The sequence below is a fragment of the Ixodes scapularis genome, unplaced genomic scaffold, assembly GCF_016920785.2.
Source record: "Ixodes scapularis isolate PalLabHiFi unplaced genomic scaffold, ASM1692078v2 PGA_scaffold9__187_contigs__length_104089568, whole genome shotgun sequence".
NCBI classification, from domain to species: Eukaryota; Metazoa; Arthropoda; class Arachnida; order Ixodida; family Ixodidae; genus Ixodes; species Ixodes scapularis.
The window spans coordinates 90,128,894-90,142,942 of NW_024609884.1; the positions used below are offsets into that span (position 1 = coordinate 90,128,894).

General features: G+C 50.5%; 1 protein-coding gene across 1 annotated transcript in view; it reads right to left on the reverse strand.

The window, feature by feature from the left end:
- Nucleotides 1-1,323: 1,323 nt before the first annotated feature.
- Nucleotides 1,324-14,049, reverse strand: part of LOC8042315 (ferritin heavy chain B) — a 39,901-nt gene continuing 27,175 nt past the window's right edge. The window contains exons 2-5 of the mRNA XM_029988441.3: nucleotides 7,327-7,439; nucleotides 6,625-6,771; nucleotides 6,434-6,562; nucleotides 1,324-1,726 (exon numbers count right to left, since the gene is read on the reverse strand). Of these exons, the coding sequence (XP_029844301.1) occupies nucleotides 1,574-1,726; nucleotides 6,434-6,562; nucleotides 6,625-6,771; nucleotides 7,327-7,439 (542 nt within the window). The 3' untranslated portion in view covers nucleotides 1,324-1,573. The remainder of the gene's footprint in view (nucleotides 1,727-6,433; nucleotides 6,563-6,624; nucleotides 6,772-7,326; nucleotides 7,440-14,049) is intronic.

The following is a 14,049-nucleotide window of genomic DNA, read 5'->3' on the forward strand; positions in this document are numbered from 1 at the left end:
TTATCAATTTTGAAAATCATTGCTTTTCTCCTACACCTTATATTACACTCCTCGGTAGACTTATAGAAGATAAAGCTGATCTCTTATGCTAAGTTTCCAGAAACTCCACTTAATTTGCATATTTTTGGCACAACGTGGTATATAGTGGATGGTGTTTCGAACAGCTCCGTAAAGTTGAATGTTCGCAAGCGAACATTCAACTTTACGGAGCTCTCACGCAACCTGTTGTTTACGGAGCTCTACGGAGCTCTCACGCAACCTGTTGTTTACGGAGCTTTACGGAGCTCTCTCGTAAGCGAACATTCTAGGAATGTTCGCAAGCGAACGTTCCAATAATGTTGCGCATACGAATGTTTGAAAGGAAACATTCCGAGAACATTGTGCATACTAATTTTCGCCAACGAACATTCCTTGGATGTTGAGCAGCTTACCTTGTAGGGAATGTTCGCATACGAATGTTCCTAGAACGTTCCCAATGGTGTTTTAACATTCCTTCAACATTCAGAACATCCAAGGAATGTTCGCAACCCATTGGGAGCTCCTTGGGGAGTGGCAGTGCCAACAAAAAACCTTGGAAACAAAGATGACATCAGGGCACAAGGTTGCTTGACAAACAGCCAACCCGTTAAATGCCCGCTGAGAAGCTGGCGGTAGCATTTGTAATATCAGTTTTAGAGTGAATCGCGGTTTCCCATTAGTGTAATATTTTGGCAGTGCTCGTATTTAGTGTCGGTAAATCGATATCAGTCATTTACTTCGGTTCGACTTTTGATCGGAGTTACCCTTTAACTTCACCCAGAATTACATCTTTGTAGGAAAGTGCAACTAAACGTATCAAGCAACCGATTTACGCTATCCACTAAATCGAGTGCACACTACACTAAGTTCAGCATCTCCGGACACTTTGAGAGACAATCGCTGACCACTTCGAGTTAAATGGGTCCCCACAAGCAAGTTGCAGAGTGGTGAATTGTGCAAACGCTTATTCTGTGCATATATATTCTCGTTTTCACCTCAAGAACCGTAGTAAACAAGTCCGGCTCCTCGCGGAGTATTACTAATTTCCCCCTTTATGTGGTGAACTAAGCCATAATGTAGGTGAATTTCAGGTTAGATATAGGCTATCATATCAAGACATACACCTTTCAAACAACAAAAGCATATGGCTTCTTCCTCCGACAACCAAATCTTGTAATAACTACGCGCGGCATATAATCAATGCGCAAAACGTGTTTTTTTTTTTTTTTTTTTTTTTTTTTAGTTGACAACGAGTATAGCATAGAATGGAAGACTGACATGTGGGAATCAAACAGTCACCTTCGGGTCGTTTGACCTTTTATTGCAACAGAGGCCCCTGCTCCCCAGAATTCGTGAAAACTAAAATCGGTGGGAACCTTAAAAACAAATCGAATAGTTGGGATAGGGAAAGTTTTGAAGCGTTTAACCAATACATATGAATTTTTCTAGGCAACCAGAAAGTGTTTCTTGCAGTTTGAGTCCTTCAATACATCTTGCTTTGTCGCCGACTCAGCGACACGCCTTGAGAATTGGGATTCTACTGAAAAGCAAGTGCTTAAAACTCCTTCTTGTCCCCGAGCAGCTCTCTGTCCAACAGGTACTCCCCCGTGCCTGAGTCCATGTTACTGAGTACTGTAATCATTCGCTGCAGCTTGTCAATGGAAGTCACTTGCTCCTCCAAGAACTCGCTCTCGATGAAGTCCATGAGCTGTAACATAAAATTTCATTTGGTTACTGTAGTGTACAGGGAGTTCATATTCAATATGGTTGTTCATCCCCTACAACACACCAAATGTATCTTAACACCGTGCACGGTCTTTTTCCCATGACCTAATGTTTTCTTTGAAGGATGTAACCAATTTCCACCCTCTGTATAATAACATATTCGTAAGAAGGAAAACAAAAAAAAAAAAGGAAGAAAACGAACGAGGAAATTGTTGCATATCCGAGTTCACGGATCGGGACATAAGACACATCGGCGAGAATACATCATTTTTGACACATGCCTCATTCAGCAGCAACACTTGCCACAAACTTCTCACCCCTAAGCACAGGAATTTTTTAAAGTTCGTCTGCTTCTTGCGCAGGGGGTAGCGGTGACGTCAGAACGCCGAGCCCTGATTGGCTGATCGCGACCCCCTATCTGAGCGTCGTCTGCTCCTTTGCAACGTCGTCTGCTCGCAACGTCGTCTGCGTCTGTCTTACCTTTCCTGCGACTTTCGAAAGCGCAGAGGCCAGATTCACGAAACGATCTTACGCCAAAAATGTGCGTAAGACATAACTTAATAACAAATTCGTATTCACGAAACGAAATTTTTGTAAGTTTTGCGCAGGTTACGACGAAATCCTACGACAGCTCCGAAGCTGTCTTACGCACTTCTTACGATCAAATCAGCATGGCCGACAGCGACGACCCACGGACGTTTATTTTTCTACGTGCGCTTCTCACGCGTCGCGACTTCAAGCAGCAAGAAAAAAGTACTTGAAACAGACCACGACGAACAAGAACGCTGCATCCACAAACACCCGGGAAAAGCTCCAACGACCACGATTTCACCGAACGCGACCAAGCGAGCACGGCAGTTAGGCCTAGCAGGCACTCCGCGACTCGGCGACCGTCTGCCCACGACCGGTTGGTGTGCTGAATGGAATATGCCCGCGCGACCCTTGTGAACTCTTCCCGTATTATACTTTGATCGCTGTCCTCAGTTTTAGATTAAGAGGTTAATTTCTTCCTCTTGTTATCTCCCTGTTTCCCGAGACAACGGTGACTCTCGCCGGTGAAAAAGCGGTGAATCTCCGACAGACGCAGGAAAGGTAAAGCAGCCATCGCTTTGACTAGCGGACGTAAAGCAGACGACGTTAACTGCGCCAACCCGCCGACGCCGTTAAAGAATGAGGGGTTTCGCCGCACACGAAAGGAGGATTTGGGAGGGAAATTGCGGACACTAAAGCGCCGTTCACACTCTTGCAACCGAGTACGACCGAGAAAGACTTCTTGGGACCGGATTCACTGAGCGGAGCTGGTCCTAAGAGATCGCAAAAGGCTTAAAAACCGGTTTGGTCTCTCTCGGTCGCACTCGGTTGCAAGAGTGTGAACGGGCCTTAACACGCTCACTCTCGGTTCTTATCAAACAAACCTCGGCGCCCCGGGACACCTCGCCAGTGAGTCCTTTGACTTTCCCCCTTGATGCGCGTCTGCTAGTTGTTAGGCAAAAACAACGTACCGCTCGAGTTATTTCGTCTGCCCTCTCTGAAAGGCGAAGTCGAGCTCGCTCGTAAAGACCTGCACTTCCGAAAGTCGCAGGAAAGGTAAGACAGACGCAGACGACGTTGTGAGCAGACGACGTTGCAAAGGAGCAGACGACGCTCAGATAGGGGGTCGCGATCAGCCAATCAGGGCTCGGCGTTCTGACGTCACCGCTCCTTCCTTTTTCATGCGCAGAAGACGAAAATGAGCCCACTTGCGAGGCGTATAAACAAGTTGCGCTATACTTCCATGGAGGATATTCAGTTCACGCCAAATCGTAACAGCCTGAAACCACCGTAATTCACTTTCCCGGAAAATGTTTTTATTTATGTCTCTCTGAAAAATATTTACAGTTCTTTTTTTTTTTGAGGGGGGGGGGGGGGGGGGCGGGGGGCGGGGTTTCACCGCAAAAATAAACCAGGCATCCCCGAACGCAGTCTCCGCCCAAAGATGCCAGTTTCAAAACTAAGCCTAATCTTATCCAGAAGTTATACTACAGGGTGAAACAAGGAGACGCCAGGCTCTTTAAATCGACCGGAAAATTCGGTTTCTTAACCTATCGCGCTACGACTTTGTGCAGCGTTGCCGACATATGGTGCATTTTTTTTTTTGTAAAATTTGCGAAGAGCGAATTTACCTGAGGAAAAAGTAAAGAAAGAAAAAGGCTTAGCTCCTATGGAAACGCAGCGAAGCCACCGGTCTGCAAACAACACGGCGCCGTTTCGCACGGGAGACAAGAGATGGCGCAACGAACGCCGCCAACGAACGAGCATACGGCGCCGAGAGCCAGCGTCTTTAGCAGACAATCTTTTCGACTCAAAAGCGGCGCGCGTTCCGCTGGGTTGCCAGGTTGGGCTATAAATAGCCAAATTGGGCTAGTTTAATTTGCAGTTGGCGGAAAAAAAATGGCAATTGGCTATTTGGCTAGTATTGGGCTATTTGTGACCCGTGCCGGGCACACCAAAATGCCTCAAAGCACTTGGGTTTATAGCAGAAATCAGCGGTTTATAGGCTTAAATATGGCATTTTTAGAGTAAGTTACGTAAACATTTGGCGCTTCAGTCTGTTAACCCTGATAAGTATGCGACAGCAAGCAAATTCGTCTGCTCTTTGCACACCTTGTGCAATTGTTTACCCTCGAAATTTGTCGGAATGCAAGCGTGTGCTGTTTTTCCTGCATCTCAACCAGTGACGGCGCAATTCCTTGCGGCCCCAACATCATCTCCTCTTCGCATTCTTCAGGTTGCCTGTTGATTGGCATGCACCTATACGTCGTGTTTAACTCTGCGTAGTTTTCCCGTGACGTCATTCTAGTCACCATACCCCGATACCCCCGAAGCGTCCAATTAATACAGTGGAAGATCTGTTGACATTCGCTCGTACGAGCGTTTCAGGAAGTTCGCCGAACGTGCAAGCGACGCCATTTCTGGGGAATTTCGGCACCGTTGCAGAGCACACAACACAGTGTTCATTACTTATGTTCCAAAATCCTTAAAAAAAATAAAAAAATAAAAAAATAAACACCCTGAACGACACGTGTCCCATTTTGTCAGTAGTGATGCACCCGTGTTTTAGTCGTTGGTTCTACGAACTAGTGATGCTAGTGGTGTGAATATTTATATTTGATGTATAAACATGTATTATGTCGTCTTTTGTGTTTAAAACAAACGTATAAAACGGTCCGTTTTTTTTGGCTATTTTTGGGCTATTTTTTTGGATCGACATTTGGCTATTTTTGGGCTATATCTCGTAGAAATTTGGCGGGTCAGAGTACAAGCACCTGGCAACCCTGGTTGCGCAGGCGGCGACAGTCGCAGAAACAAAAACAGGCGCGGTAACAACAAGGAACTGCGCAGTTCCTTGTTTGCTAATTACGCCGGCTCTCGGCGTCGTCTGCTCGTTCGTTGACGGCAGTTGGCGTCGCGACCGCTTGCGCCATCTCTTGTCTCCCGTGCGAAAAGGCGCCGTGTTGTTTGCAGACCGGTGGCTTCGCTGAGTTTCCATAGGAGCTAAGCCTTTTTCTTTCTTTACTTTTTCCTCAGGTAAGTTCGCTCTTTGCAAATTTTACAAAAAAAAAAAAAAAAAAGCACCATCTGTGGGCAACGCTGCACAAAGTCGTAGCGCGATAGGCTGAGAAACCGAATTTTCCGGTCGATTTAAAGAGCCTGGCGCCTCCTTGTTTCACCCTGTACGTGTACACTAACGCTTCGATCTCTGGACGGTCCGCGAAAATCGATTTCTCAACATATCGTGCTAGGATTTGCCACAGAGGTGCCCGAAGGTGATGAATTAATTAATTGTGAGTATGAATAGTACATGAAACCTCCGGAGTCAAAAGACGGAAATTTAAAACTGGTTTTGTTTATGCAAAAATTATCGCTAAGCCTTTTTTCTCAAAATCATAAAAAAATCGTTGTTTGCTATTATGGCGTTTATTACGACTGAAAAATCGGTGACATGTAAAGAAAATACAATTTGCTTATATTCTCCACTTAATTTGGCACAAATAAGCGCCACAGTGACAAAGGATTATTTAAGTGTGCATACAAGGTATAGGGAAAACATAGTTTTTGATTTTTCGTGATTTACTCAGGTGAGCCAATCTTTCCACAATTTTAGTGAAAGCTTCCACCACCTTCGGGCACATCCGTAATAAATCCTTGGGCGATACGTTGTGAACCCGATTTATGCGGACCGTCCAAAGTGGGATCGAAGCGTTAGTGTACACGCTGTATACAGCGTGTGCACTACCGCTTCGATCCACTAACGCTTCCCATTCAAAGTTTCAGAAATTCACCTATAGGTGAATTTCTGAAACTTTGAATGGGAAAATGGGGCCCGTTCCCGGTTGTTTGCTTCATTCATCCCCATGTATCTGAGGATGTCGTCGGTCACCAATTTCCCATTGAATATTTCCGGAAATCGCCTATAACATTTGAGTAAGAGAGCGGTTACTTCTAAAACTTTGGAGTCTATTCCGGAGTGCTAATGCTATATCTGGGCGGATACTGAGAGCTCGGCGATGCGCAGTTTATTTTTGCTGTAAAGAAAACACTAACAACTTTCTTTTTTGTGGGGACAGCATGTACATTTTGTCGTTTCGTTTTTAAACGACATTGGATGTGACCGAACGCCTTCCTAACACCTTCGGAATGCAATCCGTACCTGAGGGTCTTTGCACTCCTCATCGGCAGTCTTGTGCACGGCGTGGAGCTTGTTGGTCACTTTGTTCTCCAAGCTGATGGCATCTCGCAGCGCTTGCAAAACGGATTTCCAAGTGGTGATCTGGGGCATCTGCACGACGACACCGTTTTTAGAATCACGGCAACGCGGGTTTGTCGCATTCATTTGCTTACGTCGATATTGACGAGTGAGACGGTGCTGCCCCTCTTGTTGATGTAGTCGATGATCTTTTGGGCGTGCTCACGTTCCTCCTTGGAGTTCTCCGCGAAGAAAGTACTGAAACCTTTGCGTGCCACTTTGTTATTGTCGAAGTGTGCCGCCTGAAACAGAACATTTCTGTGAAATTTATGTCACACTCTAATACCCCTGTTACACGGGCACACTTAACCGCGGTTAACTCAGCTTTAACTGCGGTTACGTGTCAGCACCGATGCCGCACTATACCCTCGGACAGCTATTTCAAAAGAAGTGAAGAGAGCGCGTGCACTGCTTTGATGGGTGCTCAAGATGCTCAAGCGCACGTTCGCCCATAGCTCTGACTGCATCGCCGCAGAATGTTGTCGGCAAGTATTGTGCGCTAATTGTGGTTTAGCGTAACTGCAGTTAAGTGTGCCCGTGTAACAAGGGTATTAGACGGGATCGCGAGTCGGAGGTCCCTTATTTAAGCATGCTAAGTAAACATTTTAATTGTCGACACTTCCGCTTTTTTGTGGCACTAGGAGGACGAGACAATTTGCCATATTCTTCATTCCTGCGAAGAGTATAACATCCACCATCGCAGCGACGTTTTGGAACAAATTCGTCCAGTTCTTCTAGATTAGACGAAGTAGTTCGAAATTAATGGAATCATTCCGAATGCCCCAAACGTTACCTACCATCTGCATATATACGAGGCTTGCGTGCATTTCTACATTTATGTGTTCCTGCAGCGCTGCTTGACATTCATCTTGAAGCGGGTACTTGTCCAGGTTTTCGAACAAATTGTTTCCTGAAAGGACAGAATTCGTGCAGTTATTTGAGTGACCAATGAATAAAAGTCTCGATGCAACAGAGGGGATTTGGCTTTTCGGCGTTTATCTACGGGCACTATTTGACGCAAAAAATCGGTGTTTACGAATGGCCTGATTCGTCGTAACATGTTTTCTCTTTTCTAACATAAAATTGGTGTTTGTCAGTGTTTATTTTGCATCCATGAAACCGCGTGACAGTAATGATATAATTGATTATTAGAAAAGTAAGGTAACAAGAACTCTCACGGGCGTCACATTCCTCCTCTTGTTATAATTTCTCCTCAGGGCCGCAGGAGACGATCACAGTTATGTCAGACATCGGTTAGATGGCGCAAATGTTGTGACACGCCCTCGCAATACGCGTATAAGTTGTTTGATGGGTGCGCTTTCAAAAACAGGGTCAAATGTGGAAGCTCGTGGTGTTATCAGGATTTTGCTTCTAAAGGGCACCTCAGCAGTTGAAATGTATTGTCGACATGTTCACGTGTACGGTACTAATGTCATATCATGGAAGCATGACAATGATGGAAACTTAAAAGATGCAAGACAAAACAATATCAACGCCGACCCCACTCAGTCAACAGCTCGCGTGCGTTATTACAGCGCTTCCGGTGGGAGGTAGTGAAGCATTCTTCCTACAGCCCCGACCAGCACCTGTAGTGTCTACTGTAGTGGAATCTAGCCATAAATCTGGCTTGGCCTGGCAACTGGAACACTCTCCAAGATGGCTACCAACGAACGAATAAACGCCAGTACGTTGTGGTTTCGATCCAAGGGAATCCTTCCATTTTTCTACATCTCCCACATTACAATGGTGACGATGCACTAGAACAACGCAAGAATCGCCCAACAGCGATTTTGAACCGCACGGACCCCTCTACACCCAACAACGGACATCTTGTTTGACGAGATGGAGCACAGCACGCTCCCCACGTTTTCCTTAAACGCGCGTGCCACTGACGCCAATAACGTCGGCACCAAGCGGTTGAAGTGGGTAAGACGCTTTGAGAACTTCGTGTGGCCTGCGGCATCACACGCGACGCCCGTAAGACCGCTTTGCTGCTACACTACATCGGGGAGGAAGTCCATGACACCTACTGCGCGCTCCCCGAACCTCCTGCGACCGCACCTGCGGCAACAGCGTCAACTGTCTCAAGCACCGCTGGCGAAAGCCCGCTCTACACCGGAGCACGCAAGAAGCTGGACGCCTATTTCGCTCCACAGGTCAACACAACCTTCGAGGTCTACCGTTTCCGGCAAGCCAAGCAAGTAGAAGGAGAGTCCCTTGACTCATTTTACGCCAAACTACGACAGCTAGCGCGACATTGCGCCTTCGCCGATCCAGACACGGAAATCAAAAATCAGATCCTGCTGTCTACAACATCTTCACGCCTTCGCCGCTATATGCCATGCATCATGACCTCGATTTGGAGTGAATCCTCAAACAGGGGAGGTTATTTGAAGAAGTGGAGCACAACGGTCACCTTGATGGAACAAGGAAGGCAGCAGCAGCACAGCGAGAACACAGTGGCAGCGATAGCAGCGAACGCCAAGTCGTCTTCGCACCACCAACCGCCCAAGCGCCACCAGAAAACCGCATCACATCCTCGTGATAATTGACGTCGTCAACACCCGGATGCAACATGCTACAACTGTGGAGGATCGTAACCGTACGACAGTGGTCGATCAAGCTGCCCAGCCAGAGGCAAGTCCTGCAGGTCATGCCAGAAGGCTGGCCACTTTTCCAAAGTATGTCGGTCGGCTCCAGTCACTGTCCATGCTATATTGTCACGGGTGGTGACCAAAAAACAATAGATGAACAGGAAGAAATAAACGTTTAATGTGGCGAACTTGTGCCAAAAATAAAAGAGTACAAAAGATAATAACAAAGCGTCGCGGGCGTCGAAATCGGCGAAACCGCAGGATCGAGCGCTGGGGCGAGACTGACTCCGGCTTGCCCGCGGAGCCGCTTTTGTACACACGTTGGCTTCTGGAGCATTCGACGTAGAAGGTTCGACGCGTAGAACATTCTGACCTCGAATCAGCTAGACGGTTCTCGATTTCACCAGAACATCACATTACAGTGTTCACAAAAATGCATAGCCGCGGCCAGGAATCGAACCCTGGCCCTTCGCGTGGGAGGCAAGCGCGATAACCGTTAGGCTACGGCCGCGCTGCCTACTTGGCGCGCGGCATTACTCCCCCCTTAAAAAGTGCATCGCCCCGATGCATCCCAAAACAAAACAAAGCACATAAAAAGAACGGCAAACTAAAGAGTCACTTGAAACACATAAGATCCACAGTCCTATCGAGCGTAGTACGGCTTCAGGCGCACGACGTGGACGACTTCAGGTCGTGGTGGGCGGCGTGATGATGTTCTTGTTCCGTCGGGCATCACCTCGTAGCTCAGCTCGCCGAGGCGACGAAGTACCTTGTATGGTCCGAAGTACCGTTTCAGCAGTTTCTCACTGAGGCCGCGGCGACGGATGGGCGTCCACACCCACACCCTGTCTCCGGGCTGGAAGTGAACGTCCCTGCGACGAAGGTTGTAGCGGCCAGCGTCGACGCGTTGCTGGTCTTGAATCATGAGTCGGGCGAGCTGGCGGACTTCTTCGGCGCGTTGAGCAACCGCCTGGGCGTCGTCGCTCTCATTGTCAGATGGCTCATGGGGCAGCATTGCGTCCAGCATGGTCGTTACCTTCCGACCATGTACCAGCTGGAAAGGGGTGAATCCAGTGGTCTCCTGAACCGCCGTATTGTAGGCAAACGTGACGTAGGGCAACACCTCGTCCCACGTCTTGTGCTCTACGTCGACGTACATAGAGATCATATCGGCGATTGTCTTGTTGAGTCGCTCGGTCAGCCCGTTGGTCTGCGGGTGGTATGCAGTGGTTCGACGATGGCCGGTGCCACTGAGACGAAGAATCTCTTGCGTCAGCTGGGCCATGAACGAAGATCCGCGATCTGTAATCAGAACTTCGGGAGCGCCGTGCCGGAGGACGATGGACTCGATGAAAAACTTGGCGACTTCCACAGCAGTCCCTGAAGGAAGAGCTTTCGTTTCGGCGTACCGCGTGAGATAATCTGTGGCGACGATGATCCAGCGGTTCCCCGACGTCGAAGGTGGAAAAGGACCAAGTAGATCCATTCCGATCTGCTGGAAGGGTGTAGTTGGAGGAGAAATAGGCTGCAGAAGTCCGGCCGGCCTCGTCGGCGGTTTCTTGCGTCGCTGGCACTCGTGGCATGATCGTGTGTATAGGTGGACGGTCTTGGGGAGCTTCGGCCAGTAATACTTTTCACGAATACGGGCCAGTGTTCGGCTGTAACCAAGGTGTCCGGATGTCGGGTCGTCGTGGCAGGCTTGGAAGATCTCTTCTCGAAGGTCACTAGGGATTACCAGCAACCACGGTGTGTTGTTGTCGCCGAAGTTCTCTTTGTAGAGTACACCTTGTCGGATGGCGAAGGTCGGCATCGGCAGTACTCGTGAGAAGACACGTGGCACGGTACTCCTGCCCCCTTCCAGGTGCTCGATTAATGCGCGCAGCTCAGGATCGTCCCGTTGACGTCGTGCCATATTGTTGGTGTTCACTGCTCCTAGGAAGCACTCGTCGTCATTGTCGTCGCTGCAGCCGGAAGGGGTTTCGACGGGGGCTCTGGACAGGCAGTCGGCGTCGCTGTGCTTGCGGCCTGACTTATAGACCACTGTCATGTTGAACTCTTGTAGTCGAAGACTCCATCGAGCGAGGCGTCCTGACGGGTCCTTCAGGTTCGCAAGCCAGCAGAGCGAGTGGTGGTCCGTGACTACACGGAACGGACTCCCGTACAAGTACGGACGAAACTTCGTTATTGCCCAGACGACCGCAAGGCATTCTTTCTCAGTCGTGGAGTAATTTTTCTCCGCCTTGGACAATGTCCGACTTGCGTAGGCGATGACTCGCTCGATGCCTTCTTGCACTTGGACTAGTACTGCGCCCAGTCCCGCGTTACTTGCGTCCGTGTGAATTTCTGTTTCCGCAGCCTGGTCGAAATGTCCAAGCACAGGAGGAGTCTGGAGTCGTTGTTGCAGTTCGTCGAATGCCTGCTGTAGCTCCTCGGCCCATTCGAACTTCTCGGCGTCCTTCGTGAGATTCGTAAGTGGTGCGGAAATCCTTGCGAAATCCCGAACGAAGCGTCGATAATAGGCACAAAGTCCAAGGAATCTTCGCACGGCCTTCTTATCTGTCGGCGCTGGAAATGCCGCGACGGCGCGAGTCTTCTCGGGGTCTGGGCGGACGCCTTCGTTACTAACCACGTGGCCAAGGAACTTCAGTTCGTCATAGGCGAACCGGCACTTTGACGGCTTGAGTGTGAGTCCGGCGGTCTGAATAGCTTGAAGAACAGCTCGGGGTCGTCTCAAGTGCTCGTCGAAGTCAGCTGAAAATACTACGACGTCGTCAAGGTAGACGAGACAACACTGCCACTTCAGCCCTGCCAGTACGGTGTCCATGACACGCTGGAAAGTTGCTGGCGCCGTGCATAGTCCGAAGGGCATCACCTTGAACTCGTACAGTCCATCCGGCGTGACGAAGGCTGTCTTCTCTCGGTCCCGTTCGTCGACCTCGATTTGCCAGTAGCCGCTCTTCAGGTCCATCGATGAAAAGTATCGAGAGTGGCGCAGCCGGTCTAGAGTGTCGTCGATGCGGGCGAGTGGGTAGACGTCTTTCTTCGTAACCGTGTTGAGCTGCCGGTAGTCCACGCAGAACCGAAGAGTTCCGTCCTTCTTCTTAACCAGCACGACTGGAGAGGCCCATGGACTGCATGAAGGTTGGATTATGTCGTCATTCAGCATCTCTTGAACTTGCTGATGGATCACCTCCCTTTCCTTAGCGGAGACTCTGTACGGCGATCGATGCACAGGGCGCGCGTCGTCCTCGGTAACGATGCGGTGCTTGGCAACCGCGGTCTGGCGCATCTTCGACGACGTCGCAAAGCAGTCGCGGTATTCGGCGAGGAGGTTAGCCAGCTGACGCCGTTTAGGGTCCGGAAGCTTAGGGTCAATGTCGAGCTGCGCTGGCGACGTACTGTCTTGCTGGGGCGGCGAGGATTCGTCAGTAATCGCGGTGATTTCGGCGGGGTTTCGGAGTTTCTCGACGTGGCCCACGGCTGCACCTTTCGTGAGGTGTTGCGTTTCGTTTCGGAAGTTCGTCACGAGGGCCACAGTCCGCCCATCCTGAAGTTCAGCTACTCCCCTTGCGACGCCTATGCCTCTTCCCAGGAGCAATTGGAGGCTTCCCTCGAGAAGAACTTAGCCACTGGAAGCTTCATCGATCCCCACAAGTACGAAAACACTCGACCGCGGTGGTAGGTTTACGTGGTTTGCGAGGACTCGGACCGTGGGTGACGTCGCTTGTGGTTCCTCCGCTGGTGGAGCAGGTTTTCGTAGCGTCAGCCGGTTTGTTCTGAGGTCGATGACGGCGCCATACTCGCAGAGAAAGTCCATTCCGAGGATAACGTCCCTCGAACAGTCTTGCAGAACGACGAACTTGACAGAGCACGTTTCACCGTGGATCTCGACGCGAGCAGTGCATCTCCCGACTGGTGTGATGAGATGTCCTCCGGCGGTTCGTATTTGGGGTCCTTCCCACGGCGTCATGACTTTTCGAAGGCGGCGGGAGAGCCTCCCACTCAAGACTGAGTAGTCTGCTCCGGTGTCCACGAGTGCCGATGCGTCGAGGCCGTCGATCACAACGTTCAGGTTGTTGGACACCGATGCAGGAGCGTCGTTGTGATGCGTGGGGTCGGGAGAGTGGGAGCGCTCCGTCGTTCTTGGAGGCTCTTTACGTCGGTTGTCTTCGGCAACTCCACCTCCAGGGGTTGCCGTGCCTAGTTTCCCCGGTGAGGAGCGAGGGGTGACAGGCTTTCACGTCGGGGTCGGTGCATCGGCGAAGCTGGACGTCGGGGCGATGGCGACCGGAACTCTCGGCGGGACGCAGGCTCGGGGGACTGGGGTCGTCGCAGGTACTCGTCGATCTCCCGAGGGCGTTCACCATACCGGGGGCGCGGGTCGTTTGGGTGGAATCCGCGCAGCCCGAGTCGTCGGTATGGGCATCGGCGGTACACATGGTCGGCTTCCCCGCAGTGGTAGCAGAGCGGGCGTCGGTCGGCCGTTCGCCACACATCGGTCTTCCGAGGTACACGGGGCTCCTGGCTGGCGTACTGGGGCTGGACGTCGCGGCGTCGGTCGTGCTGCGGTGCAGGAGACTGGCGTCGGGGCGGCGCGACATAGGCGCGAGGAGGAGGCGGTGACCGTCGGGCCACTGCGGCGTAGGTCACGGTGGGCTCCTCGGGTGCAGCTACGTTGGCAGGAGCCTCCTGTTGAATTGCCCGCTGAACCTTGTCGCGGAAAACTTCGGCTATTGACACCGAAGCCGGCTGGTGGGTAGCAGGCAGGAGCTTCTTAATTTCCTCCCGGACGACGTCCCGGATGATCTCTCGAATGCTGGAGATGCTGGAGCCAAGGTCGCAACCGGACGGCGGAACCGCGCTGACGCCGGGTAGCCTCTGGTAGTGGCTGGCTCGGGCTTGCAGTGCACGCTCAATGTTCGTCGC